This window comes from Nelumbo nucifera, chromosome 1, assembly GCF_055504915.1.
Source record: "Nelumbo nucifera cultivar China Antique chromosome 1, China Antique-T2T, whole genome shotgun sequence".
Classification (NCBI taxonomy): Eukaryota; Viridiplantae; Streptophyta; class Magnoliopsida; order Proteales; family Nelumbonaceae; genus Nelumbo; species Nelumbo nucifera.
Genome location: NC_142649.1, coordinates 19933647 through 19956734, shown reverse-complemented (window position 1 = coordinate 19956734; position 23088 = coordinate 19933647). Strand labels below are relative to the sequence as shown.

At 38.4% G+C, this 23088-nt stretch overlaps 1 protein-coding gene across 4 annotated transcripts in view; it reads left to right on the top strand.

The window, feature by feature from the left end:
* Positions 1 to 1584: 1584 nt before the first annotated feature.
* LOC104590739 (E3 ubiquitin-protein ligase RGLG3-like) overlaps positions 1585 to 23088 on the top strand; it is a 60099-nt gene continuing 38595 nt past the window's right edge. The window contains exons 1-7 of one of the 4 annotated variants that reach the window (XM_010249484.2): positions 1585 to 1792; positions 7159 to 7345; positions 7825 to 7917; positions 8307 to 8391; positions 8486 to 8626; positions 8714 to 8827; positions 12486 to 12583. In XM_010249484.2, the coding sequence (XP_010247786.1) occupies positions 7205 to 7345; positions 7825 to 7917; positions 8307 to 8391; positions 8486 to 8626; positions 8714 to 8827; positions 12486 to 12583 (672 nt within the window). In that variant the 5' untranslated portion in view covers positions 1585 to 1792; positions 7159 to 7204. Of the gene's footprint in view, positions 1793 to 1859; positions 2722 to 7158; positions 7346 to 7824; positions 7918 to 8306; positions 8392 to 8485; positions 8627 to 8713; positions 8828 to 12485; positions 12584 to 23088 lie in introns of those variants that run through there. The other 3 variants (XM_010249485.2, XM_088895437.1, XM_088895438.1) reach the window with 3 other exon arrangements.

Below are 23088 nucleotides of genomic sequence, written 5' to 3'. Positions count from 1 at the left end.
GCCCCCTTGTGACTGCTCCATCAATGTGTGCATTGTTGACGGGGTTGTTTCTGGAAGATGCCATTGAGCTTGTAATTAGAGAGAGAGTGTGAGAATAAGGCTTTTGTGTAGCGTTTCCCATAGGCGATGCCAATTGATGGTGCATGATCTGCCAGTTCCCTTGGTTGAGCAACAAGAAAGAAGTGATCAGAGTGTCTGGGTTGCTTTACCTAGGGTTGGCATTCCAATGCTTAAGTTAGCGAACTAATGTTTGATAGCAAGAAAGCTAGAGAGTTAGAACCTGTGAGAGCTAAATTGCGCGTACCTTGTGAAGTTGAAGTTGAGGCCTTTATATAGGCAAGCTATCATGAGCCTCACAAAGCGTGTCCAAGATCTCTTGCCCGTTTGATCTGGAGGTGGTTTTGCACTTAGAGATGGACTTCACGTAAGTTGATAATGCTTATCTGGCTCCGTTCGAAATGGGTGAGGCGAAGATTAGCTTCGTTGACGTGGCGTCGTGATCCTGAGGGAATTGGGGATGATGACCCAACTATGGAGGAGGTCGCCCGCCACATCGGGTAGGTCGCTAACCAGATTTGAGCTACTCAAAGGTTGGCCTGCCAAGTTAATGCCAAGGTGGGTTCGAGGTGCTGTCCGAAGTGCTCCTGGAGTTTGCTTTCATGGTACCGAGGTGTCACTCTACTGTTCAACGATGCCACATGTTATGATATTATTAGAGGACCAAATCACCCTTCATAAAAAACCAACACTAGTATCGATATAATATAATATATAAGATAAAAACAATTTTTATCTCATATATAATATGATATAATATATTTACAAAATATGATATAGAAACAATTTTTATCGTATATAATATGATATAATATATTTACAAAATATATATAATACAGATATATAGATAAATATAGATGCTTACAATTGTCATTTTATACAAGATATAAGAAAGGTAGAGTTTCATATACTTGGATCAGTCTTGTTTCAGGATAAGCATAGGGTCTAGGTTACTAGGTCGGAACTCGGAAACGGGCCAGTATTGATGTTTTCTTATTGGATCAAGAGTCAAGACCGGGTCTACAATGATAGATCCAGACCAGACTACTGGCTATCATTGTCGACCCGGTCTGGTCTGGATCTATCATTGTAGACCCGGTCTTGACTCTTGATCCAATAAGAAAACATCAACACTGGCCCGGTTCCGGGTCAACACTTTGCACAATTGCACATCAAGAGTGAAAGCAGTCAGACTCACCGAATCCGATCCCAAAACTTAACCTACCGAATCGGATACCAAATTTGACCTACCAAGTACCAATCGGTCCAACCCCACTTAGAAAACGTACCAACCCTTCTCGAACTGTTTTGAATCTTGGCCCACCGATTCCCGACTCGATTTTAGCTCCGAGATTTGCTCCATATTCCATGAATTTTTTAATGCGGAGAGATGCGTGTCTGAGGCATCTATATCGAGGAGAACATTAGAAAAACTTGGCTGCTTGGGAGCTTTATGCGCATGACACACGTAACCATGGTTGAGGGGTAAGAGAGTATTTACAAGCAATAATCCTTAACTGAAAATACAAACCAGGAATTGAGTGGGGGTATCGTGTCAACCGGAAGAAGCTCCTACACAGCCAAACTTTTTCACATGCCAACTCAAAAAGTCGCAGAGGTGGATCAGGATGATGATACGTCCATGACTTCTAAAAGTAGTTTGGCTTTTCTTACGGGAAAGAACGAAAGATTCATGGAATAGCCAGCCCACCTCTGCAAGTGCAAATCCGAGAAGGTGAAGTTCATGGTTTTCTCCCTTCCTATTATTTTTATAATAAATTTATCTCTGTTCAGTGTTTTAATTTCTTTTTGTTCATTCGTCTTTCATATATCTGTTTCTCTAAATTCAAGACTGTTTAACTGTTATTTCATTCAGATTTTTTGTTGAACTTCATTTTTTTAATGTTGTTTTAGTTATATATCTGTTTGTTTTTGTAGTTGACGTTATGGGTTGGAGGGAATTAACCTTCCTTGTGCCTCAAATTGCTGGGGCCTCTTTGAACCAGTGGAGAATTGTTTATAAGGCCATAATAGAATCTCAGTGTAGGCTAAGGGAGAACAAATTAAGAACTAAATTTCAATTTTTAAACTAGTGGGGATTTATAGATTCAATGTTTCAACTAGAACTCTTTTCCTGGTTTTCTTTCTTTTTTTTCCTCTTCTGTTCGTTGGTGCATTTGCGTTGCTTGACCATTTAATTGTGGATATAAGATTCACAGAAAGTAAAAGTTACTTGAAATGAACTCTTGGGTGGATTTTATGGTTTTCTTGCTATTGAAGTAACAAAAGATTAAGAATTTACAGTGGATTTGGAGGCTGCGGAAGAAATCTCTCCACTTGCAGTTTGATTGAAAAGAGAGATATGTGAAGAAATCGTTTTCTTCTTCTTCTTGGAACTCAATTGTTAAAAGTTGGTGGCTGTTTGGCAGTTGGACCCTGGCAAGCTAATTTGTTCTGATTGACTATATCAACTTTTTCTGGTTCATGCTTGGTTCTTGTTGATTTGAAATGATCATTTAAATTATTTTGAACGGGAAACGCCGAATATGCAGTCCTAGATGATGAAGCTTCCAAGTATGTTCTATTTAACTTCAGGATGCCAAAGGTTAGGACCATATCTAGTCTACCCCTCCCGAGATCTCAGATAGCTGGGACCAACATTGGGTAATGGCCTGTTATGCGTCATTAATCATCAGTATAACTTGATTTTACATTGTAACCTTCCAAAAGAAGGCATGCACTGTTTTGATTTTATAATTCTTTCATGAGATAGTTGGAGTAGGTTAGGAATTCTAGATGTGCAAAGTCCTATCTATGCAGAAGAGTATTGTTACACATTACAAATTGTGGGTTTGTGAACTCTCATCAAAGAGAGATTAACTAGTAACTTTGAGGCCTTTTCTACCAACTATGGTATCCAGGCATGGCTTGGAAAAACTGTCAGGAACAGAATTTATTTTCTGGTTTGGTTACTTATTTTTTTACTGTAAATTCCATGTCCGATACCTGGCACAACTGTGTCTTTCCATATTTGGGTAACGTAGGTCTTGATTGCATTGAAGCTATATGACAGAAAGTTACATGAGATGGTGTACAGAGATACATAGTCTTATAGTTATAGATAGACAGTCCTACCCAATTCATAAACACACAAAGACACAAAAGGGAAAAAAGCCTACTTTAGTGAGGATCATGACACTATTGAAAAGCTGTATCACTTCCCAGTCTAGCAAGACCATCTGTGGCATTTTTATCCTTGTTTCTGTCTGTTTGAGCATGCGTATTGGTCATGATCTACCTAATTTCATTAAGGTAGTGGATCAACTGCTAAGGGCCATTGTTGACACTTTGACTCCCCCTGAGGAGAAACCCTAGGGTAATAGGGTACCTCCTCAAAGAAAGTAATATCCATCGAGGCAAATGTCCTCCCGGAAGTAGGTTCATTAGCAGCAATAACCCTTTTGAGTTTGTGCATAACCGAGAAAAATGCACTTGGAGGCCTTAGGGTCAATTTTAGAACGATGAGGTCCAAGAATCTGAACAAAGCAAGTGCAACCAAAGGTTTTAAGGGGAATAGTAAATAATTCTTCATGGGGGTATAAAAGGGTAAACAGAGGCTTCATGTCAAGAACCCGTGAAGGAACTCGATTAATGAGATACACTGCTGTAAGAATAGCATCGCCCCAGAAACGGATAGGCACATTGGAGGTAAACATAATGCTTCTATCCACCTCCAATATGTGCTTATTCTTCCTCTCGGCAACCCCATTCTGCTGTAGTGTATAAGGACAAGTACTTTGGTGAATAATCCCATGATCAAGTAGATAAGAGGCCAGTGGCTTGGTAAAGTATTATTTCGCATTATCAGATCTGAGGATTTTGATTTTGACCCCAAACTGGGTTAAAATCATCTGATGAAAGGTCTGGGTCAGAGCAGGAACCTCATCTCGAGAACGCATAAGGTAGACTCAAGAAAAATGGGTATAGTCATCAACAAACAACAAGAAATATCTGTACCCCCCCATAGAAGGGATGTGATACGGGCCTCAAACATCGGTGTGCACAACATCAAAAGAATTACTACTTCTTTTATTACTCAAGGAATAAGATGTTCTACAATGCTTTGCAAGCTCACAACTCTCACATCTCAAATTTGACATCTGAACAAACTCAAACAAATTAGGAAACAAACTCTTCAAAGACCGAAAGGATAAATGACCTAACCGATTATGCCAAAGCATAACCGGACTAACAGACTGAGAAACAAAAGACTTCTTATCTTCATGATCTTTCCAATGAGAACTCTCTCTAAGCAGATAGATCCCATTCGTCTCACGGCCAGTCCCAATCACTTTCCTTGTCTCCAAGTCCTGAAAAACACATCGGTCAGGGAAGAAGGTTACTGAACAGTTCTGATGTTTTGTAATACTATTGACTGAAAGCAAGTTAGTATCAAGCTTAGGAATATGCAAAACTGAGGATAAGGAAATGGTATTAGACAACTTGATGTCTCCCTTGCCAGAAATGGGAACAAGGGAACCATTAGCAATGGACACTTTATCTCTACCAGAAGATAAGTGGTAGGTAGTGAACAATGATGGCAAGCTAGTCATATGGTCAGATGCACCTGAGTCTATTACCCAACAATGTTTAGTGTTACCTGGAGCTGAAGCATGGTAAGCTGAGGCCCGAGTACCTGAATGAGCAAAGGTTGATGTGGAAGGAGCTGATGATGACTGAGATGATTGAGCTGAATTCCCAACTTCCTTTTCCAATTGTGTTAGGGCAGCCCGAACAACAGCTAAGGTGTCTAGAGGCGTGCCTTTTGTGCCCGATGAGGATGTAGAATCGGTATTAACAGCCATATGGGCATTACCCCTTTTGTTCCTCAGTTTTGTTGGGACTAGATGAGGGTGCAGCTTCCAACATGTGTCTTTAGTATGCTTAGGTTTCTTGCAATGTTCACACACTAGATCCCGCTTATTTTCCTTCTTTATATCATTTTCTGTATCACCCCCAGACTTAGGTTTAACTACTGCCAAGGCTGGTGGGAAGGGCTGATGCTGCATCATAACCTTTCTCCTAGTCTCTTCACTATGCACCAATGAGTAGGCTTGAGATAAGGTTACACTGTCCCTTGTTAGTATCTGTTGTCTCACAATATCATAATCAGAATTTAGACCAGCTAGGAATTCAAAAACTCTATTAGTCTCCACTTGCTTTCTATGAGTCTGTGCATCATTCTGACTTTCCCACTCAAGTGTTTCTAGATGGTCAATTTCATGCCACAAAGATTTCAAAATAGAGAAGTAAATGGAGACTGGTTTCTCTCTTTGCTTGAGGTTATTAACCTCACACTTCAATTCATAGGCCCTAGCAACATTAAGGGGTTGGGAGTAGGTCTCTTTCATGACATCCCAGATTTCCTTGGTTGTTTTTGCCCACAAATAGTTTCGACTGATATGTGGCTGCATAGAGTTGCACAACCATGTCATAACCAAGTAGTTCTCCTGAACCCATTTGGTATACATTTGGTCCTCCTTAGATGGTTCTTTCACATCTCCCAATAGGTAGCTAAGTTTTCCTCTACCCCCAATAGCCATCATGGCCGATTGGGCCCATTCTAAGTAGTTGGATCCATCAAACCTCACAGTTATAATCTGAAATGCATTCTCAGACATATTACCAGAATTGCTAGTCCCAAAATCACCTTCCCCCTGATTCTTGAACTCCGTTCTTGGTTAAGAATTAGCAATCAAAAACTTTTGAAGCTACTGTAATAGGAAACAACACCTAAGCAACTGATAACAGCTGGCCTAGGTCTTCCACAAACAAGGGGAAAACAGAATTTTGTATGAACCCAGTTCCGATCTGATCTGAAACCAATTGACAGTTCTGAATTTTAGGGTGAACCCAGTTCAGATCTGATCTGAAACCAATCGACAGTTCTGAATTTTAGGGTTTTCTCTCAAAACCCTAAAGAGAAAAAAGTTTCAGCCGCACCTCTCAGAATAGACCAAGATGGTTCTTTCAAGGTTGTTCTCAAGCAAAAAACTTACTTTGTGAAAGAAGATCTCTGGCCGCCGCCTTCTGTCTGATGCGAAACCCTAATCTTGGGGATCCGAAGCCTTTTCTAATTCTTTCTGACTACTGGAACTCTCCCAGTCTTCTACAATCTTCTTAGTAGTAGCCGCACACTACCAGTAGCCTCCAAGAATCAGCCGATCCTCCTTCTTAGTCTCCCAGCCCTAGGCAACTCTCATGTGGTTGGCTGGATCAGGCTCACATGAGAAACCCTAATCCTTGCTTTGATACCAAGTAGTCGATCAAGACTACAATAAGTCTTGAATCCGAAAGTAAAAAGAAAAGATTTCAGAAAGAGAAAAGAAGAAGAAAAGAGGGAGAAAAGCAGAAGCACACGAAGGGTTTTAGAAAAGGAGAGAGAGAGGGTCGAATTGTTCTGATCTGCCGACCCACTCTTAATATTTATATGTTTACTAATTGTAAAAAAAGGCTGAATTGCCCTTATTGCTTACATGGCAAATAAACTAATAATAAAGCTGAAATAACAAGCTGTAACAACAAACTGAAATAACTACCAACTAACACTGACATAACTAACAAAGAATACATGCTGTGCTGCCATACGAGCACAGTGGGGACCACAGCCGTGGGGTCCACATCAGTGTTCTCTACAATTAATATCCAGCTTATGTGTCCAAGTCTTATTGATAATAAATTATTACTAGGGAAAATCAGCTTTATTTATAAAGCAAAAGTTCTTTCATAATCAATTCCTGAGTTTGAATGAGATTGTAGAAACAAGTCTTGCCTTGTACCTACCGGTTGAACCATTTCTTTTTATTCTTTTAAAGTTTATACTCATTTTCATTATACCACACCATTTCCGTCATAAGAAGTTGTTTACTTCATTTGTCCAATCATGCATCTCTTTAAAGATACTCAAGGAAGGATTCCTTTTTTGTATCATTATGTAAATCTTATATACTAAAACTTTTCATTTAAAGTAATCTTTGCTTATTGGAGGTAATATGTGAGGTCTGTAAGATATAATTTGTAGCATTAACACTTTCTTTTCAGATTTTCTTTACAGGACTATTCTTGAAGTAGGTATAGTACCAATACCATGGGGAACAAGGAATCAATAGATGACTCTTTCCAAGATGAAACTCCACGGGGGCCAACTTATGCAGGGACTTCAAGGGAACCTTACTATAGTACACAGCAATCGTCATACATACCCGATAATTTTAGCTCTTTTGATGAGGTGTTTATCATGACTTCAACTTCCTTTTGGATGCTATTTAGTAATCTTGTTTAACTGAAGAACAACAGGAAAACATTTTCTTATTTAAATTTTTTAATGAGATGGCATGGTGCTTTGATATAGTGTACTGTGTTGGTACCATGAATGCCATGGCAATAGTAGGAACCATCACTATAGTGGTACCATTGCCATTAACTACCTTGACCCCAAATCAATAAAAGAACAGGCAATACAAAAAAAAAAGAAAAAAAATAGAGAGAGAGAGAGAGAGAGAGAGATTGGCTTTCTAGTCTGTGAAATCTGACACTTGTAGAGGAAATGCCTATATTTTTGGTCAGTTATTTTTATTTCTTGTCCATTCATTTTAACTCCTTCAGTGAATCCTTTTCCCAAATTGTTAGTTTCCAGATTTTTGCTACCTATATTATCACAGGAATCACTAATCACTATATGACTCTTTCCATGATGAAACTCTGCAGGGGCCAACTTATGCAGGGACTTCAGGGGAACCTTACTATAGGAGTACACGGCAATTGTCATACATACCTGATAATTTTAGCTCTGTTGATGAGGTGTTTATCATGACTTCAATTTCCTTTAGGATGCCATTTGATAATCTTATTTAACTGAATTAATGAGATGGCATGGTGCATTGATATAGAGTGTACTGTGTTGGTACCATGAGTGCCATGGCAATAGTAGGCACCATCACTGTAGTGGAATCTGACATTTGTAGAGGAAATGCCTATATTTTTGGCCATTTATATTTATTTCCTGTCCATTCAAGTAAACTCCTTCAGTGAATTCTTTTCCAAACTATTAGTTTCCAGATTCTCGTTACCTAATATTATCACAGGTTTTCATTACCTTTATTGCTGGTATACATTTAGTAGTAGGCTGCATGTGGTAGTTCTGTTTCAAATTAAAAGAACAAATAGAGATGTGGTACTCATATTTCCAGGTTATTTCTGCATTGAGAGAAGCTGGTCTCGAATCATCCAATTTAATCCTTGGTATCGACTTTACAAAGAGCAATGAATGGACAGGTGATATTTGATTGATTTACTCTATGCTGTTATCAGATTTTGGAAAATCTCCTCAGTTGAGGAAAAAGAAAACATCATCTTTTAATGATTGTAGGTAAATATTCATTCAACAGGAAAAGCCTTCATGCAATCGGTGGCATTCCTAACCCATATGAGCAAGCTATATCCATAATTGGCCGTACATTGTCTCCTTTTGATGATGACAACTTGATACCTTGTTTTGGATTTGGTGATGGTTAGTTTTGTTTTGTAGTTGAATTTGTAACTGAAATATGTCGTGGCTTTTCTTAGAGCTGGTTATCTGATTACTTTTCCCTTGTAGTGTCAACACATGATCAATATGTTTTCAGCTTTTTCCCTGATTTTCGATGTTGCCATGGCTTTGAGGAGGCTCTTGCACGATATAGAGAGATTGTTCCTTATTTAAAATTGGCAGGTTTGTAATGTTGTTCTTCCTTATTCCTTATCTTATGCTGTAAACTTCATTCTAGGGGCTGAGTGCATCTAATAATTATGAAATAATATGGGAATTCAGTGCTGCTAATATGAACATCCTAACATTTCTACATAATGTCACCATGAATTGGTTACATTGTGGCTTTGTTGATAATTGCACAATGCATACCTCTAATAGAAGCACCCAAACAAACTAAAAGTCAATCTTGTTATTTAGGATTTAAGAATAGGAACCTGAAAATGACGAGACAAATAGACATGCAAAACAATTATAAAAGATCTGATTAGAGAAAGATCCAAGTAATGTTTTAGTTGTCAAGAAGGTGACTAATTTCCAGTTTCCTCTTTTAACTTTATTGAGAAGCAAGAGCATTCATCACCTTTCTTTAAGTACTGTAGAGAGACTGGGTCGAGTGGGCCCTAGTGTCTTATTATCTTTTGTCTTCTTTTATTTGTTATGTTTATGTTAATGGGCCTTGTTCATGTGGGCGTGTTAACCATTTTTTATTTCTTTTAAGTTATGCTTATGAGCTGGCCGCCCCATTAAGGGCATCATTGTAATTAAACCATTGAGATTATATTAGTAAAACTAATTAGGAGAAAGGAGAGAAGATGGATTGATCTCTCTTCTCCTTCTCCCTTTTCTCATTTCTTCTTCTTTCACTCCTGATTTCTTCTACTTCTCTATCTTCTATCTAATTTCAGTTTCTATTGTTATTTCTTATGGACTGAATCACATCTAGTACTTACCCAAAATTTGTTTCAGTCCTACTGTACACTCTGATATCAATCTTTGACTTGAAAATGAAGCCATATATACTTTGGGGTCTTGGTACTATTGCATGGTGATGCATAGGAATTGGAATGCACGTCTAGGAAGTCTGACTTTCAGGACAAAAAAATGGACTAAGAGGCACTAATACTGTTATAATAGTCTTATATTTGGAATCCTAACATGGTATACCCATTATTCTTTTTTGATAAGTACACAATATTTCATTAAATAAAAAGATAACCAAACTGCTCAGAACAAAAGCAGCTAGCCTGTAATTACAATGACTTCCTTTACATAAACCTACAAGAAAATAAAACAGAGAGCTCTTACAAGTAGGGAATGCAATTTTCCCCATCCTGCTGGGTACCTAGCCTCCCTGACCTGATGGGGTCAGGGATGGAGATTGCCTTGGCAGGGGCGGCGATGGGGATGGGGAGTGAAGTCCCCGCCCTGCCTTAACCACAATTATGTATTAAATATTGTTTATGTTAAATATATATAATATTATTTATGTTACTTATAATGTTATTTATATTATATATCAAAGTATATTTTAAATATTATTTAATTAAAAAAATTTCCCTTATTTTAAGTAAATATATTTTCCAAAAAAGCTTTTAATTAAAAAATTTGGAAATTTGGGTCCCCTACGGGGAACTTGTCACCGTCGGGGATTGGGGATGGAGGGTAACTTTTATGCCCAGTGGGGATTGGGGTCAGGATTGGGGATGGGGATTTGTTTCAAAGTCGGGGTTGGCGATGGGGAGTATGGTCCCCACCCCATTGCCATTCCTACTTGCAAGTTATAGCTCGGTCCTGGGCAAGCTCTCTCTACCCCATTTCTTGCCGAGTCAACTAGCATATTAACACTCCTAAGGATCCAGTTGAATGAGGTGTTCAATCTGGCACCTAAGGAATGAGACAACCTCACAATATGCCTGAACTGCCAAGGAATCTGGTCCTGAGATTTCATCCGAAATATTATTGTTTGACAATTCCCCTCCACTTCTATATTCCTTAATCTCTGCTGCAATATCAGTTTTAGACCTTGGCAATGTTCTATTGGAAAATTTTTGTTCATCATGTATATAAGCTATTCGGTTATGTGACCATGACTCCTAGAAATTACAACACCTGATCTTGCTCTGTGGGATATTGGGATCTTCTTTCTCCCAATTTCAGCCCTAATAGGATTTTTTTCGATTGTTTACTTTTCATTTTATTGATTGATGATAAAAAATATGGCATGTGTACTTAGATTACCTTAAAGAGGTGCATTTGTGTCCGTTCTGGGTATTTGAGTGTTTGGTGCCCTAATGTGAGTGGTAATTACATGTAGGTCCTGAAAACACAATAAAATGGTTAACAAACCACTTGGAAGCAAGCAAAGACCAATTTTGGACGTCACCTGTGAATACTCTGTTTTTGTCTTCGGAATACATTGTTATTGTAGTAAAATAGAGTATTCTAGAGTCGTAATACTCTGTTTTGCGCTGCACAACACAAGTGTGATTTGGCATTTTGGCTTATTCCAAAATGACTCAAACCTTAATGAAACTTGGAATAACAACACCAATAAGCATCATACAACCAAGAAACATCAAAACAACAAGGAACAAACATACAACACTTTCATCTTGAAAGTTGTAGCCATAGTAATCCGGGGGTTTCATGACAGGGGGGTACTTAAAGATCATAACAGAACCATTTTACTTGGCTCTTCAGGCCCTATAGGACAGGGAGATTCCTTGAGTGCAAGTGATGGCCATGATTCAACATATGAAGTTAATGTGCATGCATGGGATGAAGGATGCGGAAGTGGAGGGAGATTGCTAGACAGTTATATATTGGATTTAGAAGCAGGAAGACATTCCTTGGAGGTTCAGGCCCTTGGTTAGACAGGTGCAATTTCTAGGCAACAGAGTGAACAGCTCATTCAATTGGGTGCCTAGAAGTGCAAATTCTATGGCTGATCCTTTGGCTAGGGCAGGGGCTCTTAAGGATCATTTGGTGCAAGGTTGCCTGGGGCTAGGCATTGATCTGTATGGGTATCTTATTGGGCTGTTTTTTTCTGTGTTCTGTTTGGATTTGTAGCTGTTCTTCTTTGGCCTGCTGCCCCTTTTATGGTGTAGTTGGTGATTTGTTTTGTTTGAAATTAAGTTATTTATCAAAAAAAAAGAAGAAATTGATTGGGACATTTGCAACGGAACTTGACTGAACCATATAATCTGGGAAACAAGTAACATGTTTGGAACTTGGGAAACATAAAGAGGAAAGGAAAGCATCATAATGTGGGAAGAAAATAAAAAATTGTCTGGCGAAAGATATTCTCTAGCTGCATTGTTGTACTGAAATTCTACTTCGCCTTAGATAAGTCAATTCTTTTACTTTGTCTTCTAAGTCAATTGAAAATTTGACATCTTGTTTTTTCATATTCCTTCTACATTCATGTTCAAGGGGAACAAAACTGATAGTAATTGTTAAGTGTTGATAGTAATCGTAGAAGTATCTGATTCATATAACATATTAACATTATCTTTCACATAAACTGCATAATAAAAAACTATACACTATCCTTGTCCCTCTGCAGTCCATTGCAGGTGATATTGGTATGATATCGACTTCGGTCAGGGAAGGACAGTGCTCACACCGTACCAACAGCCTCTTGCAACCTTGCATCGGTAATATCTCCCCATGAAATAAAGTACGTAAATACGGAGATATTCCCAATGCAAGGCTGTAAAGGCTGTTGGAATGGGCGCTGCCCTGACCGAAGCCGAACTCTATTGGTATTGGATCTCAAAAGACCTTTATGTATGATTATAATTGTTATTATGTTCTCATCAATTGTTTTGTTGTACAGGTCCAACATCATTTGCTCCAATAATTGATGCAGCAATTGATATTGTGGAGAGAAGTAATTGGCAATATCATGTCCTCGTCATTATTGCTGATGGACAGGTTTGTGAATTTCTGTATGCTGAGATGTTGGGATGATACCGGATTCTTTTGTTTCTTTTATTTTACTTTTGTTTATGATCTTTGGTTGTGATGGCCTAAGGGTCTTTTTTATAATTTATTCTTGCAGCCACACCATTAGGGGTGTAGAGAGACTGGGCCGAATGGGCCCTAGTCCATTAGTTTCTTTCTTATTAGTTCTTTCTTGTTATGTTTTCTTATTTGGCCTTTAGCTCTTGTTTATGTTTTCTAAGTATAGTGCTGATGTGGATGCCTACTTGAGGGCAATCTTATAAATTATGTAAGTTTATTAAAAGATTAGTGGGGGAAAGAGGAGATTATCGAATTCCTCATTTCTTTCTCTTTTCTTCTCCAATCTTCCTTCTTCTTCCTTACTTTCTTTTGCTTTAACATAAAATATTCTGCTAATTTTATTGGTTTGAATCACATCTTGGTATCAGAGCGGGTCTTCCTTCTGCTTTTCCCTTTCTTTTTTATTTTTTTTCCCATACACTTTTTTTTAATCGAAAGGTGTATGGAGAGACAAATTGCTGATTATTCAGAGATCTTGTTTGCCTAGTTGGTAGAGGGTTTGGAGAGTCAGAATCTGGCTGAAGGTTGCCAAGAAAGTGGGATTGCAGATTTTTTTTCCCAAAACCCTAGCCGACTAGAGAATTTCTAGTTACAGGTTGAAGAGGATATTTGGGTGTGGCACTCTAGGCTTGGAGGGTTCCTTTTTTATCTCCAAAAGTGGGTGGCTACAGTTGGAAGTGGTTTGGATAGATCTGGTTTGAGCGGCTACCTCTTATCTCTTTCTCTCTAGAGGCCGGGTACGGTGAAACCCTAGTTTTGGGACTTTTGAGTGCTTGGCTGACCTTAGTTAGGTTTATAAAGGTTGAAAACATTGTTTTTTGATTTTCGTTTGATTGATGGAGCAATCTGGAAGTGAGGTGAAGCAGATCCCGGTGTCGGGGGTTGGTCCTGTAGATTCCATTCTGACAAGAGTGACTACAATTAAACTTGATGGAACAAATTACCTTGCTTGGGCACAATCTATTACGATCCATGTCTGTAGTAGAGGTAAACTAGGGTTTCTAACGGGTAGTAAGGTGATGCCGGATGAAACTGATCCTACATATGAGAAATGGATGTAGGATAACTACACAGTTATTGGGTGGTTGGTAAATTCTATGCAATTCCACATAAGTCAACACTATCTGTGGATGACTTCAGCCAAGGAGATTTGGGATAGTGTGACAGAGACGTACTCTCAGAAATTAAATGTTGCAAGGGCCTACAAACTGAAGAATGATGTGAAAAATTTAAAACAGGGGGAGAAGAGTGTGGCTGTCTACTATTCGATGTTGAAGTCACTATGGCAGGAGATAGATGTTATGGAAGCATTTGTATGGGAAAGCACCAAAGATGCAGATACTTTCAGGAAATTTGTGGAAAGAAATAGGGTGTTTGAGTTCCTTCAGGGCTCAATCTTGAATTTGACATTACAAGGCAGAATATCCTGGCCAAGGATGAAGTGTCACTTGCTTAGGCATACTCTATGGTGAGTAGTGAAGAGAGCAGGCGACATGTACAGTTATAGACCCCACCTCCTCCAGAACATTTTGCACATGCTGGAATAAAACCAAAGGGTCTAAATGAAAAAAAAGGGAGGTGATATATGAATACTGCAAGAAATCGAAACATACAAGGATTCTTGTCGGAAGCTTCATCCAGATCTTCTTCCTGAGAGGTTTCGGAACAACAACAACTTTAAGAAGGGTGGTCAGTCTGGAAAGCCCAAGAATGCAAATGTTGCTACAATATCTGAATGTGAATAAAAATTTGCTGTAGAACAGCTAGCAGCAGTGAAGGCAGAATTTGAGAGATTTGGGAAGTTGATAAACCACTTGGAGTCTACTGTTGCATCTTCCTCCTCAGGCACCCCATCTACATCCGCTTTTGCCCATTCAGGTATTCGTGCTTTTGCAAATCATGCTACAGCCTCAAGTAATCGTAGAATTCCTTGGATCATAGATTCTGGTGCATCAGACCATATGACTAGCATACCCAACCTTTTTTGTTCATACCAGCTCCTCTCGGGTAAAGAGAAGATTTCTCTTGCCGATGGGCCTTTTGTTCCCATCTCTGGCAAGGGGAATATTAAAGCCTCTGACTCACTTGTATTATCCTCTGTCCTTCATGTTCCCAAACTTAGCATTAATCTTTTATCTGTTAGTAGTTTAACAAAATCAATGAACTGTAGCATAACCTTCTTTCCTACTTATTGTGTTTTTCAGGACCTGAAGTCTCAGAGGACGATTGGGAGTGGCCATGAGGCGAATGGGATATACTTGCTGGATGTCTCTGATCAAAGTCCTAGATTACCTAGTGGAGTAGGTTTGAAGTCTGTTTTATCAGAGTCGGTTAATAAAGTCATGATATGTCATTTCAGATTTGGTCATTTGTCTTTTTTAGCTTTGATTCAGTTGTTTCTAGAAATGTTTAAGGGAATACCCCTATCGAGTCTTCATTGTGAGTCATGTGAACTTGAAAAACATTGTAGACAATCTTTTTCAGTGATTAATAAAAGATTTGTTTCTCCTTTCCATATTGTGCACTCTGATGTGTGGGGGCCATATCATTTACCTGCTATGGGGGGTTACAAATATTTCATTCTTCTTATTGATGATTTCTCTCGTTACACTTGGATTTACCTTATGAAATCCCGGAATGAAGTATCAAATATTGTACAAAAATTTCATGAACTTATACGTACCTAGTTTAACACTCGGATCAAAATATTCCGATCTGATAATGCAAAGGAGTATTTTGAGAAGAGTCTTTCCTCCTACTTTGATACCTTTGGAGTTATTCATCAAAGTTCCTATTCCTACACTCCTCAACAAAACGGAGTGGCAGAAAGAAAGAACAGACATGTGGTTGAGGTTGCGAGGAGCCTACTTTTTGCTTCCCATGTTCCTGTTAAGTTTTGGGGTGATGTTGTCCTTACAGCTACATACTTGATAAACCGAATGCCTTCTCGAGTTCTGGGGTTTAAAACTCCCTTTAGCTTGCTTTTCCCAAATGAGGACCTCTTCTCTCTTCCTCTTAGGGTGTTTGGGTGCACTTTTTATGTTCATGTTCACAGCCATCAAAGACATAAGTTTGAGCCTAAAGTACACAAGTGTGTCTTTTTGGGATATGCCCCCACACAGAAGGGGTATTGCTGTTTTCATCTGGTTCGTGGCACTCACTTTGTTTTTAAAGATGTCACATTTGCAGAGTCTGTTCTTTTCTTTGGTACTTCTCTTAAGGGGGAGCATTCAAAGGAGTTATTTGAATTGTCACAATCTGTTCCTCTTCTAATTCCCATTGAATCTTCTATAGAGTATCCTCTAGTCGAGTCATCTATCCCTGCTTTTCCTTCCCATCCTATTATCTAGAGGTGGTACCAGAGACAAAGACTCAGAGACATGCAAGTTGTTTTCACGCCTTAAGATGTGCCTCTTGTTCCTCCCATCACTACTGAGGTAATAGGTCAGCCCTCTTCTACCACTTCGGATACCTTCCCTGACCTTGATCTCCCTATTGCCCTTGGCAAAGGCAAACAGAAATGTACAAGTCATTGCATTTCCAAACACCTGTCCTACAACCTTCTTTCCCCTTCCTACTATTCCTTCCTTGCCTCTGTTTCCACACATGTGACTCCCAGATCTGTCCCAAATGCCTTGTCCAAACCAGAATGGAGGGATGCTATGATGATTGAACTAGATGCTTTGCATAAGAACAATACTTGGAAAATTGTGGATTTGCTTGAGGGAAAGGAACCGGTTGGCTGTAAGTGGGTGTTCATTATTAAGTATCATTTTGATGGTATTGTTGAGAGATATAAGGCCCGTTTGGTCGCTAAAGGATATATTCAGATGTATGGTATTGACTACTTAGAAACTTTTGCCGCAGTAGCCAAGATGACTTCAGTTCGAGTTTTGCTATCTTTAGCTACTGCTTTTGATTGACCTCTTCATCAATTTGATGTAAAGAATGCTTTTTTGAATGGGGGCCTACATGAAGAGGTCTATATGTCTTTACCTCCAGGGGTGTATGGGAAGGAGATGCAAGGAAAGGTTTGTAAACTAAAGAAGTCTCTTTATGGCCTCAAGCAATCTCCTAGAGCCTGGTTTGATAGATTTCGGGCTGCTCTTGTTGCTTTTGGGTACACACAGACTCAGTCGGATCATACTTTGTTTGTTAAGAGGAGAGATTCCTTATTGACCATTCTGATTGTCTATGTTGATGATATTGTTGTTACTGGTAATGATACTCAGGAAGTTGTTTATCTCAAAAGCTTTCTTAACACTGAGTTTGAAATTAAATACTTGGGAGAACTCAGATGTTTCTTGGGAATTGAAGTTGCCAGATCTAAGGATGGTATCTTCATTTCTTAGCGGAAGTATGTTCTTGATCTCCTTATAGAGACTGAGAAACTGGGGGCTCGACCTACTTCTACTCCTATAGATGTAAATCATAAGTTGTCAGCTACTGAAGGTGAATTGTTGCCTGATAAGGGAGTGTTCCAGAGACTGGTCGGGAAGTTATTATACCTTTGCATGACTCGGCCAGATATTTCCTATGCAGTTAGTGTAATCAGTTAGTTTATGCATTCTCCCAGAGATACACATTTAGCAGCTGCTGAGAGAGTTCTGTGCTATCTAAAAGGGACTCTAGGGAAAGGTATCCTGTTTGCTAAGTATGGACACATGAAGCTAGAAGCATACACTGATGCTGACTAGGCCGGATGTACTGATGATAGGAGGTCCACTTCAGGTTACTGTGCTATGGTAGCAGGGAACATTGTATCATGGAGGAGTAAGAAGTAGTCTGTAGTGGCAAGATCCTCAACTGAAGCGAAGTACAGGGCAATGGCACATGGAGTTTCTGAACTTTTGTGGTTGAGACCACTTTTAGATGAATTGGGTATACACTGTGAGAAGCCAATGATGTTATATTGTGTCAACCAAGCTGCTATCAACATTGCACATAATTCTCTCATTAATTATGATGGGATCTAATAAAACTCAACTAGGGGGCTGGGAGACAGCTATTATTGTTTTCTCTAAACCCTTCTTTTCTTCTTCTTCTTCTTATTCCTTTCTCTTCTTCCTTTTATTCTAAATCAGTTTCTTTTAGGTGACGTTTGGCAAGTCTTTCTGTTCAGTCTTCTAGGCTTCAGCAATCTCCGAAGACCAACAAATTGGTCTTTTTCTGTTTGGTAACCAAAAGATGGAAAGACCAGAAGATGATGCATGGATACTTCCAAAAAGACAAAAAATGCCGAATTTTGAGAAGCTTCAAATGAAGATTTTTTGTCTTTCCATGTGATAAATAGCCTTTAAATGTGTTTTTAAATGCCCAATAGACTGAGCCACTTACCAAACAGTCTTTGTCTTTAAAGACAAGACCCCAAAAGCTCAATACGTCTTTTGACCATTTGGGCTACTAGAAGATCTTTCTAAAAAGACTTACCAAATGGCATATTAATTTCTTTGATTGAATACATAGATTTGTTGCAATTTATCAAAAAAAAAAAACATAGATTTAGCAGTTTTCATCAACTTGGTATCAGATCCAAGCCGCCTTCATTTTCTCTTTTCTTTCAACCCATACACTTCAGGATCAGCAGTGCGTGTGGAGTACTAAGTTTCTGATCATCTACAATTGATTTTGCCTGGTTGGTGATGCTTTAGGAGTATTGTTTGCTGCCCAGAAAGATTACTGGAAAATTTTGCCCTAAATCTGAACCAAGTCAACCAACCCTGGTGGGCCCTTGTTTAGATCGATCTGCATTGGAGGTTGTTTGGTGTTTACTGGTTGGAGTGGCTTCGCTTTCTCCAGTTTCTCCTAGTCCATACATATTTATTTGGAGTAGGCTCAGTCCTAATTGTAGGTCAATTGATTCCACGCAATGTACAAATCCTGGAGTTGGTCTAGTAGGGACTGTAGAGAATTTTTACAATCCTATGACTATAGTAAAGCTAGATGGGATGAATTATTTGGAGTGGGCTCAGTCCATACATATTTATTTGTATATTATAGGGAAGCGAGGTTATCTTACAACCAATAGTAAGAAACTGTAGACAATTTTTACAATCCTGGAGTTGATCTAGTAGGGACCGTAGACAATTTTTACAATCCTATGACTGTAGTAAAGCTAGATGGGACGAATTATTTGGAGTGGGCTCAGTCCATACATATTTATTTGTATATTATAGGGAAGCTAGGTTATCTTGCAAACAGTGGTAGGAAACTTGAGGAGACTAATTCTTCTTTATAAGAAGTGGAGGTAGGAAAATTACATGGTAATTGGATGGCTTGTGAATTCAATACAACCTCACATTAATAGGTATTATCTGTAGATGGATTCACCCAAGGAAGTACAGGAAGTGTTGAGACATTCTTAGAACTTAGAAGATGAATGTTGCTAGGGCATACAAGCTGAAAAATGAAGTCAATAATTTGAGATAGGGTGAGAAGTCTTTGGTGGTATACTACTCCATGTTGAAGTCTTTATGACAGGAGATTGATTTACTTGAAATTGTTGTGTAAGGTTCAAAATATCAATACAACCTAATACAACAGAAGGGGGTGTATCAGTACTTTGAACCTCATGCTTTATATTTATATTTTTAGTTTTTTTTTTTCAAAATTTTAAAGGGGCCTTTTTATGTTATTTAATTATTAAAAACAAAGCTTTTTAAAAATACTTTAGAAAAGGCATATCGGTCACGAAAAGATAGTTATCGTATTGAAAATTTGAACCTTGTTTTGTAGAAGAGCACCAAGGATGCAAAGACATATAGGAAGTTGGTTGAAAGAAACAAGTTGTTGAATTTATTATACAACTCAACCATGAATACGACGGCATTATAAGACAACATACACTCTAAGGATGACGTTACTTTGTCCCAACATATTCCTTGGTGAGTAGTGAAGAGAATAGGAGACAAGTGCATCTCATGGTGGTTCCATGGACCATTTTTTTCATGCTGGTGTGAGTCCAAAGGGTAGTAAAGATAATGAGAAGGTAAGCATCTATGATATCTGCAAGAAGCCCAAGAATACTAGGGAAAGTTATTGGAAATGACAACCTCATTTGATGGTTGGTAGGTTTAGAAATAACAGGAAAGGTGGAAGTGCTAATGTTGTTACATACCAGAAGGTAAAAAGGGCCTAGTGAGGAAAAGTTTAATATGGAGCAGTTGGTAGTTGTGAAGGTTGAATTTGAGAGAAGTATGGGAAAATCCTCAATCATTTAGAAAAGGAAGTTGCATCCAACCCTGTAGGCAATGCGTCTTCTACCACCTTGGGGCCTTTTTATGTTATTTAATTATTAAAAACAAAGCTTTTTAAAAATACTTTAAAAAAGGCATGTCGGTCACGAAAAGATAGTTATCGTATTGAAAATTTGAACCTTGTTTTGTAGAAGAGCACCAAGGATGCAAAGACATATAGGAAGTTGGTTGAAAGAAACAAGTTGTTGAATTTATTATACAACTCAACCATGAATACGACGGCATTATAAGGCAAAACATACTCTCCAAGGATGACGTTACTTTGTCCCAACATATTCCTTGGTGAGTAGTGAAGAGAGTAGGAGACAAGTGCATCTCATGGTGGTTCCGTGGACAATTTTTTTCATGCTGGTGTGAATCCAAAGGTAGTAAAGATAAGGAGAAGGTAAGCATCTATGGTATCTGCAAGAAGCCCAAGAATACTAGGGAAAGTTATTGGAAATGACAACCTCATTTGATGTTTGGTAGGTTTAGAAATAACAGGAAAGGTGGAAGTGCTAATGTTGTTACATACCAGAAGGTAAAAAGGGCCTAGTGAGGAAAAGTTTAATATGGAGCAGTTGGTAGTTGTGAAGGTTGAATTTGAGAGAAGTATGGGAAAATCCTCAATCATTTAGAAAAGGAAGTTGCACCCAACCCTGTAGGCAATGCATCTTCTACCACCTTGGTCCACTCAGGTGCTTGTGCCATCACTAATCATGTCCTATTTAGGTAATCACAGTATCCCTGGATTATTTATTGTGGTTATTCTGAGCCTCTTTCACCTCCTATCAACTTTTACTTGGATGAGATAAGATCCCTCATTGATGGTTCTCTTGCTTCCATTATTGGAAAGGGAGACATTAGAGCCATTGAGACCCTTAATCTTCCTTTTGTCCTTCATGTACTTAATACCAATCTTCTTTTTGATAGTAGTTTGACCGGACCCTTGAATTGTTGTATAATCTTTTATCCAACACATTTTGTTTTTCAGGACTTAAAGTCTTACAAGGTGATTGGGGTAGCCATGAGGCAATGGGAGGTTATGTTACGTCATTTCTGTCTTGGTCATTTATTTTTTTTGTCTTTGCATTTCTTATTTCCTGAATTGTTTAGAAGTCTTAGTCCATCTAGTCTTTAGTACGAGTCATGTCAATTATCAAAGTTACCATTTATCTTTTGATATTGTGTACTCTAATGTGTGGGAGCTTTACCATTTATCTTTATGGTGGTTACAAATGCTTTGTTTTGTTATTGACAATTTTTCTAGATACACATGGATTTATTTGATACATTTTTAGGATGAGATTTCAAAGATAATAAAACGGTTTCATGATCTTGTTCTTACTCAGTTTATAGCCTGTGTCAAACTATTCTAATCAGATTATGCTAAGGAGTACTTTGATAAGGGTCTCTCCACCTATCTTAAAAACTTTGGGGGTATTCATTAGAGTTCTTATTCTTACACCCCTTAAAAAATTGGGATGACTAAAAGGAAACATCAACATATGTTGAGATCGCAAGACATATTTTGTTTGACTCCCATGTTCCTTAAAATACTGGGGAGATGCTATTCTTATTTCAACCTATTTGATTAGCCATTTACCTTAAAGGGTTCTTGGGTTTCCCTTTTAGTCTTCTTTTTTCTTGATGAGGATGTATTCTCTGTCTCTCTTAGAGTGTTTAGTTGCACTTGCTATGTCTACATTCTTAGTTTTCAAGGACATAAATTTGAACCTAAGGCCAAGAGATTTATCTTCCTTGGTTATGCCTCCACACAAAAGGATTACTACTGAACCTAGTTTGTTTCCATGGATGTCACATTTGCTGAGTCTATTCCTTTCTATTTTGTTCCTTCTAAGGGGCAGAATCCTACTCTCTATGATATTCCCCTTCCAACTCTCGTCCTTTGCGATGTTTCCAGTGAATAATCACCAATATTGATTCCTCCACCTCCTTCTCATGCTCCCTCTTCTCCCCCTATTGATCCTTCTGCTGTCCTTCACCTTCTACCACCTAATGGATGTTGGTATATCTTAAGCATAGACATGGGAAGATTATTCCCCCTGCATCACAAGAGCCTCTTTCACCTCCTATCACTAATGATGTGACATCCAACACCTCCCATCTTGCCTTCACCTACTGTTCTTGATTTTGACCTTCCCATTGCCATAAGAAAAGGTAAACGTAAGTGTACTGCACATTGTATCTCTAAGCACCTTTCCTATAATTTCTTATCTCCCTCTTATTATTCTTTTTAGCCTCCATTTCTTCTCAACCCATTCCCAAAAATGTGTTAGAAGCTTTATCTAAACCTAAATGGAGGGATGCTATGAGAGCTAAAATGGAAGCACTTATTAACAACAATGCTTGGGAGATTGTTGGTTTGCTTGAAGGAGTCAATAGGTTATAAGTGGTTATATACTATTAAATACCATTCTAATGGATTTATTGAAAGGTTTAAGCAAGGTTGGTTTTTAAAGGTTATACTTAGGAGTATGGGATTGATTACTTGGAAACTTTTTCTCTGATCGCTAAGATGAATTTCGTTCAGGTTCTCTTGCCCTTGGTAGCTTCTTTGTATTGGCCTCTATATCAATTTAATGTAAAGATGCCTTGTTAGAGCTAGCCAAATAAGGGTAGATTAGTCATTTTATTCAGTTTAGGTTATGTGCTTATGTGGCAGTTCTAATATAGACATCCTGTCCCATACTTAAGTGGGGGCAGTTTAGTCATTGTACAATTAATTAGAACCACTAATCTACATTATGGTTGACTGGTAGGGAGAGGCTATCAAGTTCGACTGTGTTAGAATTCGACCTGCCTTTGAGTTCTGTTAGTTTGATAACAGTCAAGAAGAAAGAGGAAAAAAGAGGGAAGAAAGAGAGAGAGAAAAGAGGAGAAAAAGAGAGAAGAAAAGTCTGGTTTGAATTAGGGTAAAAATCACACCCCCATTCGGCCAGACATGTTTTTATATTATTAACATAATGGAAAAGACACATGTACCCTTATTTAAGTGAGGGACACTAGTTCTAATATAATATTACAGATCAACACCCTCAACATAAGTATAAAGAAAGAAATACCCCTACACTAACACTCCCCCTCAAGCTGGTGAGTATATATTATAATCCCAACTTGTTACATATGTAGTCCACTCTTCCCTGCCCACTGGTTCCC